The sequence below is a fragment of the Diplotaxodon limnothrissa genome, linkage group LG11 (assembly GCF_057381915.1).
Source record: "Diplotaxodon limnothrissa isolate DT_005_m linkage group LG11, D_limnothrissa_male_GT1.1, whole genome shotgun sequence".
Lineage (NCBI taxonomy): Eukaryota > Metazoa > Chordata > Actinopteri > Cichliformes > Cichlidae > Diplotaxodon > Diplotaxodon limnothrissa.
In genome coordinates, this window is record NC_140606.1 from 25,768,012 (window position 1) to 25,781,635 (window position 13,624).

The window sequence follows — 13,624 nt, forward strand, 5'->3', positions numbered from 1 at the left end:
CAAAAAGGTGCTTTCATTGGAGTTTCAAACTTAAATCTGTGAGTCCAAATTGACAAATTAAATCAGTTTTAACTTCGACTCCGTACAAACAACAATTTCTGAAACACTTAAAACATTTTCATCTGTATTGGCTCTTAAACTGGTCCCTCTGCACTAACTTTGAACTCCATTACGGAGCAAACAGAAAGTTTCTAGGATGGTCATGTTAAATCCTTTGTATTTATTTTGAAATATAAAACCAAATTTTAAAATGTAGGTTGAGCTCTTACCTTAATTTTGAACAGATTCTGTGTCTTTTAGTTCAGTTTTTGAAGCTAAAATCGTTTTTCTTCCTCTGTGCTTCACTTCACTGAAAATAAGATCTCAAGGATGCAAAAGTGTAGAAGGCGGAAGACCACTGCAAACCCCAGATCTTTGTAGGTTTGCTACTCAGGTCTGCACTTTCCTGCAATCTAGGCCTGGCATTTTCTACTCAGTGCAGTTCTTACAAAAAGCTGAAGAAAGTTCTGTCTTAAAACAGGCTCAACTGCACACACTCAGTTAGACTACTCTCATGGATCAATTGTCACAATGTGATCACAATGATTCCTGTAACAAAGAAGTGAAAATAACTTTTTTTTTTATTAATTTGTGTCATATTGAACACTTAACATTTAAGTTTGGTTTTTTTTTGCTTAAAACTAAGTTAATCAATTACTCCAAACAACACACTGAGACCAAAAACTAAATTATTGATTCTTAGTTCTGTCATTAATATTGTTGTATTTAATCTCAATAAATACATTCACATCTCAAAATGAGTGAATTTATGTCTTTAACATCATAAATTAATGTTATTCTACACATCAAGCCTTGGAAACAGAGTTTGACACATTTTTTTCTTATTATTTGTTTAAATGGTTTTAACTTGGACTCTTTTATGCAGCTCGTTCTGAAACACTACTCATCTGTATTTGCTCTTAAACTGGTGCCTCTGCCAGTAAGCTTGAAAAGAAAGGATAGCCACATTAAATCCATTTTACAAGATAAAACAAAAAGAAACAAATGAAACTAAATTTGAAAATGAAGCTTGAGCTCTTACCTTAATTTTGAGCAGATTTTGTGTCTTTTAGTTCAGCAAAAATCTTTCTTCATCCTCTCGTGCTTCACTTCAACAAAAACAAAGATCTCAAGGATGCAGAAGTGCAGAACCCAGAAGGCCTCTGAAGAGAGAGCTGCACTCTGGAAATTTGCAGGTTGATGCAAACCCCAGATCTTTGTGGGTTTGCTACTCACGCCTGCACTTTCTGCAATCGAAGCATTGCATTTTCAAAACAGTGCAGCTCTTTAAAAAAACTGAATGAAGTTCTGAACAGTCACGTTAAAGCTTATTTACAAAACGCTCAACTGGAGACGTGCGCTCAGATTATTCTCACAGAAAAGTGATGCCAATTTATCACAATTATTTTTATAACCAGGACAGTAAAATAAGATGGAGAAAAACATGTCAAGAAAAACACAAAACACTGGTTTACAGAAAGACATTTTTTTATTTATCACAACAGAAGTAACAAAGTATTTCTTTTTTTGTTTTCAAGATAAAAATCTTCAGAAAACACAAAAAACAAGCTGACTTTTTGCTCTATTTTCTTTTTGTAACACATTTATTTTTATTATTTTAAAATTCCCTCCATCTATTAGATTCTAAAACCTATTTATAAAAATGTGTAAAGTGAAATGTGAGAGACTCATTTCCTTTCTCTCTGAACTTTGTATAACAGAAGAAATAAGAAAAAGAAAAAAGGACACTTCAGGGAAAATATACAACAATTAAACCTATGTACAATAGTATGAAAGCATGAGGAGCATTAAAGTGAAAGTGAAAGTAAGAAGACCTCAGCAGGAGTTAGTTTTAAGTGTTTTTATCAGTTTGGCTGAATAGCTTCACACTGCAGTAATAAAAAAAATATTCACCTCTTCTGCCATCTGTACACAGTTTGTCTCACTTTGCTGAAAGGTTTTGCTATTTATTGTGTGAAATGGGTAATGTAATGTTTGTCTTGCATATACGTGTAATACTGCAAGTGCTAATTTTAGGACAAGAAAAAAACACTCTTCTCTGAAACAAGAAAAATAAAAAAGTTTTCCCTACACTTATTTTATATTTTATTTTGTTTTTAAATTTGAATATTGAATATGTCACATAAAGCCAAAAGATGATTTGTTTGGGATGATTGTAATGCTGAAAAATAAAACTGTTATTTGAAAACCTAATGGCACTTTTGTGTGTTAATAATTCCATCAATCTTGACAAGATCTCCAACATCTCTGTTTAAAAATTGCCAGGTACTAAAACCGCAAAAAATAGAATATGTCCAAATAAAAACTTTGAAAGATATACTTTTATTTCAACAGGCACTGATTGTATTCCTGCTCTATTTATACCTGTAAACACTTTCACAAATAAGTTCAAAAAATCTGGAAGTACTATCATTTATATTTATATTCGGGGTGATGACCTGAGCTTTGCTCCAAATGCTAAACTTTTGTCATTTTGATGGAACACAAAGGGCTGTTAAAGCAACACTAAAAAACAAAAAAATATTTAAGACAAGAAATTAAAAAGACTTCAACAGAAGTGAAAAGGCCAGATTAGAAAGACTGGTATATGTAACAACCCCAGCACTGCAAAATGTCACCAGCTTACGTAATAAATGTTTTTAACACCTACAAGCTGGCAGACATCACAGCTAACACTATGACTCATGTTCCAGCCACAAATGTTTTTGAGTGTGGTTCCTATCACTTGTTTCTCATGACTTTTTAAATATTATAAATACAGTTGATTTTCAATCACTGAATCAAGAAAACATCAAACAACATTACAAACAGAACAAAAAAGGCCAGAAGTGTAAGACTGTAAAACTGAACATGAAAAGATTACAGCTTAGATGTATTTCCCTCAGATGTTGCGTTTACCTGTCTCAGATACACATCATTGAAAAGTGCAATTAAAAAAAGCTCAGGAAATGCTCACAATATTCTTTTTTCTTATCTGACTTCATTTACACTTACATATGTCCACATCAAACAGGTGGCTTCATCAGCATCTAACCAATCCACTGACAGCAGAATTCACATTCAAAAAATATGAAGAGCTTCAAAACACAAAACAAGCTGAAAGAAACACAGCTCCAACACCCAAAGGAGCAGTGTGTGTGTGTGTGTGTGTGTGTGTGTGTGTGTGTGTGTGTGTGTGTGTGTGTGTGTGTGTGTGTGTGTGTATACCCATCAGTGGGTGGGGTGAAGTATATAAACCACATTTCTGTGCTCTGTTCTGCTTCACTCTGAAGCTAAACTTCAGCGTCACATCACTGAATCACTAAACAAGCTGAGCAGGAAGTCGTCCTGAAGCCAGTAAGGTTGATGTTTACACTTATTCATATTATCTTTAGTTGAGAAGTTGAGTAGTTGGAGAGGCCAAGTCAAAATCTTAAGATCTAGAAGCTTTTTCTGTCGTTATCCTTTGTGCTTGCACAGTTTCTACATTAACAGCACAAAAGCTGCTCAAATGGAAACTCGATGGAAATGCGGTTACTAGTGACGTATAACTTGATCTCATACTCATTCCCTTTTTTTTTTTTACTACAGAGATGTTTTTTGCTACTAAACATCTAAACTATACAATTATAGCTATAATTACACAAGAGGGTTTAATTTAATGTGCTGTTGATTAAATATTTATGGATCAATCGAGTGTGATCTGGTTGGAGTAGAATCACTCTGGCGTTATTTTTTCATTTTTAAAAAATACAGAATTATTCATGTAGGTTTGTCTCCATAAACAACTTGTGAAGGAAAATTCTGTCTTGGCTGGAGAAATCAAGTTTTTGCTTTGGAGTTTAATTTGTTTCCTCAGTATCTCCTGCCTGATGCGCTTGTGTCGACTCCCCTGTGTTAAGTTCATTTATGTGTCTACATTTTCACATTTGATTAAGATTCTCACTTCCTGTTTTATTTTGGTAGTTGGTAGTTAGTAGTTAGTGTCTTGTGTTTACTTTTATTTCCCCACCTGGGTCTTTGTCTGTGTTGTCTGTACCTGTGTCCTGTTTCCCCCCCGGCCATGTCCATTTCCCCAGGTTGCGTTTCTGCTTGTATGTTGTTCTGTCTTCAACTCAGTCTTTTGTCTCAGTTTCTTTTATAATTTCCTGTGTGTCTGAGCTGGTCAGGTTTGGATTTGGGCTATTCTTGCAGTGTTTTTCTTGGCTTTATCCAGTGTTTTCGAACTTGGGTCCAGAACTCTGGAATCCATGACAAATTCATCTGTTTTCTTTTTTGTTTTTAGTTAAACAGATTTGGCTTATTCTCTTTTAATTTCTTATGAATATCATTTGGTTAATATTCCACAGTCTCACTGTTGCACAACCTGCTATTCCACACAACAGGTTCTTTCCTGAAAAGGAATGAAGGATCTTTCACAGCAGTTCCACACAGAAAGTCAGCAAGCGATGAATTTTTCCGATTTTATCATATGGACTAACTTCATGTTCTGCCTTCCTTTGACCTTACTGGTCATCTGTTGGTTGTGTTGCTTGGTACGTAAACAGTCACACTTACTACTTTCTTTTTCTTTCTCACACTTGTTAAAACACTCAGTTCTGCATTGATTATTAATTACATTGTACACTTTTGTAACACTCAGTTTTTCATCTTTTAAAAAATGTTTTTATAAGTCTAAATTATTTTTTGTAAATACTTGCTTGATGCTTAATACAATAACAGCAGAGAAAGCAAAATCAAATCAACCTCCTTGTTCATGCATCATCTGATGTAAACATTTCTATGTGTAATTCTGCAATTTGTGTTTATTACTGCAGTAATTTGACTTTAACGAATTTCTCCTGCAGGTACGAAAGGAGCATGTGATCTATTTCACTAACCTGCTCATTGCCAATCTCGTCCACATCAGCATAATGTTCACCTGGCAGTTGAAGCGAGGATCTGTAATTGAACAAGATGACATTATTTGCATAGCTGGTTTGACGGCTAGTTGGTATTTCAAGACATACATTGCTATTGAAAGGTGAATGTCTGTCTCTGTGTGTTCTTCCCTGACATTGTATTCTCTATCCTCATACAGAATAACATACTATTGTGATATCTCTCTTGTGTTGCAGGTGTTTTGTTATCACCTGCCCAAAGTTGAAGTGCAGCAGACAAACTAAGGGGTCCATGCTGGTTTCTCTCTTGATTTGGATCCTTTGTATTGCAACTGTAGTTCCTACTGTAGTCTTCAAGAAGTTTCTTATCCTCTATATTTTTGCCCTCCTTCCAGCTCTCCTGTTCATCCTGTTTTTAGTATGGACCTTTCACGCCTTGGCTGCTGACACCTTAGTGACCACTGATGAAAAACAAAGAATTGTACGAATTTTCCTTTTGTTCTTCTTTAATTATTTTCTGATGATCCTTCCCGGTGTCATCTGTTCTCTTGGAGTATTTTTGGATAACCACTGCTTTAAAGTTATCGCTGATAAACTTTTGACTTTGTTGCTTCTCGGCCCTTTTCTGGATTTGATTCTGGTTTGTTTCATGCGTATAAGATGCAGATTCGACAACACTGCAGCAGCCGTAGCTGAACATCGGCAGCCAGGTTGGGTGATGTCGCAAATACTAAGGGACAGAGAAAATAGGATACAAACTGTGTGAAAGATGTGGATAAAATATGCAAACAAAAACATTTACAAATATTGCTGTAAAGGAGACAACTGACAGGGAGTTTTACTTGATGTATATAAGAAGTGTGTTCTCAGCTAACGTTTCTTTGGTTGTCGACCACCTGAAACTCAGTTACTAGAAGTTACTCTTCACAGGAAGCATCTTAATGATGATTTATGAAGGAATTTTTAAAAAATTTAAAATTTAAAATTAAAAAAAATTGCATTTCTTATCTGATGTAGTGATGCATAACAATGTAAAGCTAAAGCCATGAACCACTGTTTGACTTATTGTGCTGTATTTTTTCTACACAGACTGTTGTTCAGATCATAACTTTATGCATGACAGCTTTTACTGTCATAGACTGTGGATTTTGTCAGTTCATTTTTGAGCCATTAATATTTGGTATTGTTGAGTTTTGATTACTATTTGACTGGGTTTCCTTATTTTATTTTAAGATTATTCTAGCATTCTGAGTTCTGTTTTAGAGTTATAATTTTGAAATATGTAGCCTTATAATTTGGTATTTGAGTCTTTGTTTTACTTGACTTTAGTAAAAAACTTCTGTGTTTCTCTGTTTTGCTGATTCTTTTTTGTTTGTTTAGTTACTTCATGTTTTATTTTGTGAGTTCTTTGTCTCTTGTGCCTTGTCTTTAGTTTGACTTCCCTGTGACTTGTTCTCTAGATTGAGTTCAGCTATGTCTTGGTACATTTATGTTTCCATTCTCCCTGACTGTCTTTTTCGTGTATTTAAAGTTAAAGTGTTCTCCTGCTTTGGGTTTATTATCATCTTCACATAATCTTTTCCTGTTTAATCTGGTCATCTGGGTGACAAGACCCGCTGGAGATTGTAAAAAGAAAGGAAAAAAACTGCAAAACCCCCCAACAAACAAAGTATCTTATTTTTTCTGAAAAACTCGTAACTCTGTCAAGGGGAAACCTGCGTTGATATAAGATTAGAACATGATTTTGTGTCATTTAAATGCTCCATAAGGATATTGTACTAGGTTATTCAGTTTAGTGCATGTTAAACTGGTTGGTTTCCAGTGTTGTTGTGCAGTTTACAGAGCCGTCTGTGGTGTTCATGGTAAAACGCAGATCAAGGGCAGATACAACGATTTTGATGTTTGTGAAGTTTTGCCACAAGAGTCAGGGGTGTTGTAACTGTAGTTTTGAGAAAAGAAAATCTGTCTTCTCTGAAAAACTGTATTTGAGTGTTAGCCACTTGACTTTGAATTACTGTGTGCTGCATTTTTAGATTTTGAATGTCAACTTCTTTCTATATTTACTGTGTCTGAGTATGTCATATGTGTTACTTTCAGTGAAACCTTTTATCTTCTCCTCCATTTTTGTCTTCTGATTTCAAATCTACAGAAGAACAATGTTGAAATGGATTTGCCACCAGCTGCTTTACCAACACACAGACTCTTTACTGAAGAAAGTAGTGAACTATTAAATAAATGCATCAGACAGAAAGCTGACTTGATGATTTATTAATTATGAGCGAAATTTATATGTGCCTCACTTGTTACAGTTACACAGCTAGCTTAAACATTATATTTTACAGGACTGCATCCTCCAAGGAACAGACAGACTGTGGTGTTTTACATAATTGTATTTTTTTTAAAATACCTTTCCGTGCAGAATTTGAAATTTCAGTATGCTTGTGTGTGTTTCCTCAGCTGTTTTGGTTTCATCCCACAGTCCAAGTTTACTTAAATTGAACACAAAATAATGTTATGCAAGATAATCTTTTAAGACTTTTCCATGCTAAATGATTTTTATATCATATATTCATGAAGTCTTTCACACACAAAAATGTAACATTTATATAAAATAAATAAATAAATCAAATTTGTGTCAGCTTGTGTGCACTTGCATGGAAAGTCAAGGGAAAACAGCAATGCTGGTGGTTCATGTGGTGAATGAAGCCAGAATGAAGCCTACACCACCACCCTCACACATCTCCATCCACAAGTTACTCATAGACTCACTTTATTATGACACTTGTTTCAGTGATAAGCCACAAAACTATAAGTTTTGTATAACTATAAGATTCAAGTACCAATTCAATTTTCAAAATTCATTTTTCTCAGTAACCATTTCTCCATCACATTTGCTCAAGCTGATTTATCATCAGTGGTTTATTGTGTTTTACTTTCTATAAAACTGCAAACACTAAAAATTCACTAAAGCACATTTTCCACAGTGACGCACTCGTGATGCACAATGCTAACCGCAATAGGCAGCGGTGAATGTAATTGTGGTGGTTAACCATTATCAGTTCCAACCACACTGCTCTGATTGACAGTTAAATAGAATATGATGTATAAACGGAAATGGAACAATCCAGTCTCCTTGTAATAGAGTGATGCACTGAAACATCTGTATACAGTAAAGATTCAAGATTATGATGGCCGAAGAGGAGCTGCTGAGATTGGATTGTTCATTTTGTCGTACAGCCCGCAGCACATGATTTACTCCCGTCTCACCCTCAGCATCCTCCCCTGTCCCAACAACTGTGTCTTGAAACCACTGGATCTGAGCTGCCCCTCAGAATGGACCAGAATCTTGTCCATTCTGGTCACTCCCAATGAAAATCTTAACAACTTAGGCTCTGCCTTTCCTTCCCTTACACTCTTGCTGCTGTCTTTCTGTCACAAATTATCCCTCACTCTTGCCTTCAGCTGCTCCACCCTGCCCTTACTCTCTTCTTCACCTCTTTTGTCCATTGTTCATTACTTTGGATGGTTGAGCCGAAGTTTTTAAATTAATCTAACATATGTGTAAATTTAGCCTAGTCTGGAAATTAATCATCACACTCATTGATTAAACTGCATAACTTCAGTCATAAATTCCACAATTTCCTTATAAAAACTTTAATAAATAAATCCTTTTAACAGAAGTTTAGTTTACAAATGATATCCTAGGGTTATTTATTGCATCGTTTATTTCTTATCATCTGGGAAGACCATAGATCAGAGTGTTTGATGTGAATATAATGATGCTACCAAATTTCCCGCATAAGCGCTGATGGTGTCCTGTGCAGTGACTGTTTGTGGCTTCTAGAGAGTGAGCTTTCAGACTGATCAGTATTATTTCTCCCTAAAGTATTTTATTTGATGTAAAGTTTCCATGTAGATTTGTTACATAAGTACACTGTAAAATATTAAGTTTATTGAAATCAGTTGAAATGAAAATTTACTGGATTTTTTTAATAAATGTTTTTATACATTCATACAATGACCCTAAACAATGTTTTATAAACTAAAACCCCAGAGCCTGTTTAATCCAAAATACAGATACAATAATAAATGTTAGTTTCCCATGCATGACTTATGTATTCTGTTATGCATTAAGTAAATCAACTTCCTGCCCCTCACCTCACCACATAAAGCTCCTGAGATGCAGAGGCATGTTCTTCAAAGTGCAAAGTAAATGAATGTATGCAGTTGTGCAGAAACACTTTCTTGCTTCACGTTTAGGCTGTTGTCTCAACGGTGTCTATTTATCACTTTATAAATTATCTGCAGTCAGGCAGCAGATTGTGCACCAGAAATAAATCAATCAAGTTTAGGGAACATTTTCCAGAGAAATGAACTGGAACTATTTTATTTAAAACTAGACCTAAGGAGAACCATACTGGGCCATACCCTCCATAGTGTGTGCGTGCCACTGTGTATATAAAGGGCCACAATTTCGAGGTTCATAGTATACTAGCTGGGCCAGTCTCCCAGGTAAGGTAGATGTTTATACTTATCCAGCTTCACTTGAGGAGTAGAATAGCTTTAACAAAACTGAAGTCAGAATTATGACAAACACAATAATTAAGAAGTTCTTATTTTTTCCTTGTGTACTTGTGATGGAAATACTTATATTAGTGATGCATTAACTGTGCCTGATCTCATCCTCAGATTGTCTGACAGATGTTTCTTCTTGTTTAAAAGCTTCTAGCTTAAGACTCCTTACATGGATCTATTCATGAAAGACGTTAAATATTCAGTCTGTTCTGAAACTGGTGGCTCGGCCAGTAATTTATTTCTGTTCTAAAACAGTCCAAAGTGTTTTCAGGATAGTCACATTAAATTAAATATTACCTCTATTAAAATGTAGGTTGTGCCCTTAATTTTGAGTAGATTTTGCCTCTTTTAATATAGTTATGTAGAATAAGAAAAAAACTTAGGAAATTCATAATGAACACATAAGAACACAGTTTGACATAAAAACAATTATTTATTAATCACAGCAGGAAGTAGGAAAGCAAAACTGAGCACACAATGGCAAAGGTGGTCTTTGGGCTATCCTTCGAGCTGCACAGTGAAGCTGTTGTTGTTGATGTTGTAGGAGGTGGCTCTGGAAAGGAAAACACACATTTGTTTTTCTTTTGATCACAGTGGAATACAGGAGTCTTCATTTCCAGTATCTGTGTATTACCTTGGACTGTGATGGTCAGATGCTCACTAAGCTGATTGCTGCCACAGGTGATGATACACTGCCAGATCCCATTATGTGAGCTTGTTACAGGTTTGAGTTGAGCTGTTGGTGACCACTCGGGTGAATCTACATTTGGGCTCCTCCACTTCACTTCACAACCTTCAATGAGACCTTTCACATCACACTGGAGCGTTGCCTCGCTGCCCAGCAGGAGATCAGCAGAGGGAGTCACAGAGACCGACACTGTCAGCAGGAGGTGAGGACACAGTGAGAAGCATAAAGAGAGAGAGGAGTCCATGATGAACAAGGGACTTGATCCAAATTCATTAGACACATGAAAAACCTCATAACATCAGAAAAAGACGATGGTTTACTACAACTAAGTGGGCACATGGTAAACTTTCTTCTTCTTATTATTATTATTATTAGTCCTTTATTTATCCAGGTAAAAAAATCTCATTGAGATTAAAAATCTCATTTTCAAGAGAGGCCTGGCATTGTGGCAACAAAAGTCAAAATACACCTACCACATAAGTGTATGACATTTAAAACAAATACAATATCCTGTACAAACATGTGAAAAATATACAACAACAGATCAAATTAAGAGTGGCATTAAATATAATCACACTGAGTAAAAGAGTTATTCTCTCATTCCTTTAAGATAGACTTAAAGTCTCCCAAGGTAACCAATTCTGATAACTTCAGTTCCTTCTGCAGATTATTCCAGGAAACAGGGGCAGCATTTTTAAAAGCCTTTTTGTCAGGGCTCTGTGTGCGGGCAGGCAGAGATGAGGATCCAAATGCAGGACTCGAACACAGAATTGAAACTCAAAAAACCTCAGCTTTATTGCTGGCAGAAAAACAAACATGGAGTGAGGATGGAACACTGAGACCAAGGACACACAGGCATAATTCTGAGGGTACGACGCGACACTGAGCATGGGAAAACACAGGGCTTATATACACAGGGTAGTAACGGGGGAATCGGCAACAGGAGGGGAGACACAGCTGGGAGAGATCAGGGCTAACGAGACGGGGGAGCTAAGCTGCACACACTAACATAAGACAAAGACTTTCACAATAAAACAGGAAACATGAATTACTAAACAAGCATGCAGACTTTACACTGAGAGACAGACAGAATGACACATGGAATCTGAACTAAACTAAACGTGAGATATAACTGAGAACAAATCCTTAAGCACGGATAAACAGAAACAAGAAATAATAATCATCATCATCACTACGAGAAGAAAACAATCCATGAAGCAGAAATAAACCAAAACATAACTCAAAATACTGGGTCCAACGGACCCAGAACCGTGACACTTTTCCTCCAATTCTGTTCTGATTTTTGGGACAATCAATTGTATGATATTGTGACAACGAAGGCTCATAATATCTTTCTGCACTGCAAATCACTGTAGGCCAGATTGTACAATTTTTTGTTTACTCACTGTTAATATTTTCTCACACAGGCATGACGACCACACAAAAATAGCCCATAAACTTTTTAAGCTAAGTTAACTTAAACACTTGCCATGCCCATCCCTGCCCACCTCGAGTCTACCTCTGTTCAGGGAGTTCATATGGAGTACAAACGTTTAACAGGAAGTTAAATGTTTGTGATGGATGTTGGGATATGGGAAATGTAGGACTCTATGGTTTCAAGACTTGAACTTTCAGTACTGTAATCTGGATTTTGCTCTCTGCTACTTTGAATTGCCATGATAAAAATCATGGTAAAATTGCTGGTGTGTGTGTGCGCACTTGTAAAAAGTGGATTTTAAATTGATGTATATTATTTTCCATTATAACTGACCTACAAGAGTAAATCGCACAACTGTTTACCTGAGAACACAGAAAGTGAATGTTCATGACGTGTCCCATCTGCCAAACATGTGAACCGTCCAGCATCCGTTTCTCTCACACTGGAGATTTCCAGATTCGTCTGTCTCACGACTGACCTCTGCACAAGTTCAGCACTGCCTAACACAGAATATAAAAATATGTTCTAATATAATGTTATCATCACATACTGATGTTTACTGTTAAGTGTTCTGAGATACTCAAGTACCTTTGCGAGGGAAGCCTCTCTGATCAACACTATGAAGAAGGTCATTTCCATGAAGCCACCACAGAGAGCGTGTGTAGCTGCTGACCCCACACTTCAATGTGACTTTACCCCCGACTTTTGCAACAAAAACTTCACCTGCAGCAGAGAGTGCACCCAGCACTGAAAAGAAGACAAATGGAGTCAACAAACACTCTGCTTAGTTACATCAAAACTGCTCAAAAAATTAAGGGAACACTTGACAATCCCAGTATAACGAAGTTAGTTAAACTTTAATCTGTCCCGTTTGAAAGCAAAAATCATTTTGAAGCCATTTCACCAGCTTTGGTCCAAATCAAAACGACATGAGAAACACCAGAAAGGCAACAACAAGGCAACTTCCAAAACGGGAACAATTTAAAAGGTGATGGCCACCGAAGTGACCACTGCCCTCTTCTTTCCCATTGTGACTCATTATTCTGTAGCTTCACTTTTCCTTCATGCCCTTCTCACTGCTGAGACGTCACTTTCAGTCTGTTCAGGCCTTCACAGTATTTTTCCAGAAGTATCTTTACTCACCAAACACAAACCACACCGGCATCTTCATTCTGAGGGTTTAAAAAATGTTTTACCGTTGAGATTAAACTATGAAACAAATTAAACATGAACATGTCACTTCATACATGGCCACAGAGTTTCTACCAAGAAACCACCACACCCTCTGATCTACTTCCATCCTGTGTCACTTATTAAAAATATTAATCTTGTAAAAAAACAAAAAAACAAAACCTCTTTGTGGCTTTTAGTTTGTCTGAAACAATATTTAAACTGTTTCCTATAAAACTGCTTCAACTTCGTATGTTCAGCAGAAAGGAGCAGCTTTTAAAAAGAAGGTTAAAATTGAGTAAAGTGAGAGTCAAATTCTCATAAAATAAAATCGCATTTACATCAAAGAATGCCAAAACTCATCTAGAGCTATACATGAAACTAGTTTGGATCATTTGAAGATATTTTGTGTTTACTCCCCATAACTGACAAAAACATAGATTTACAACTTAAGTCTTTTACCCTCAAATATTAAACCATCTATATGCACCAGGGTTGAAAATGAGATTTAATTGGGGTTAATTAAATAAAAGGTTGAGCACTTACCTTAATTCTGAGCACGTTCTGTGTCTTTTAGCAGTTAATGAATCCTCTCTGTGCTTCACTTCAACAACATGAGCACAAAGACAAAAATACTAAAGAGGTTTGAGAGCATCTGAAGAGAAACCCATTCTTTGGTAGTGGTGGGTGCAGTTTAAGTCACTCTAAACCCAAGTTATAAATGCTTAAACTGCACATTTGTCACCAGAAAACGGCAGTTCATCATACTTTTGTCTGTAATCAGGATGTGAAAATAAAAAAGAGAAGCTGCATAATGCAAAAGGACAGACCACA

General features: G+C 36.1%; 2 protein-coding genes across 2 annotated transcripts; one reads left to right on the top strand and one right to left on the bottom strand.

The window, feature by feature from the left end:
* Nucleotides 1-4,487: 4,487 nt before the first annotated feature.
* On the top strand, nt 4,488-5,685 carry LOC146622857 (uncharacterized). Its single transcript, XM_085364916.1, has 3 exons — nt 4,488-4,574; nt 4,887-5,062; nt 5,157-5,685. The coding sequence occupies exons 1-3, from the start codon at nt 4,488-4,490 to the stop codon at nt 5,683-5,685; spliced, it is 792 nt and encodes a 263-aa protein (XP_085221042.1).
* A 4,249-nt stretch (nt 5,686-9,934) lies between these two features.
* LOC146622858 (uncharacterized) lies at nt 9,935-12,791 on the bottom strand. The gene is made up of 5 exons (XM_085365463.1): nt 12,764-12,791; nt 12,209-12,367; nt 11,983-12,120; nt 10,129-10,371; nt 9,935-10,047 (listed from the first exon to the last, which is right to left on the bottom strand). The coding sequence occupies exons 1-5, from the start codon at nt 12,789-12,791 to the stop codon at nt 9,935-9,937; spliced, it is 681 nt and encodes a 226-aa protein (XP_085221589.1).
* Between the last annotated feature and the right edge of the window lie 833 nt (nt 12,792-13,624).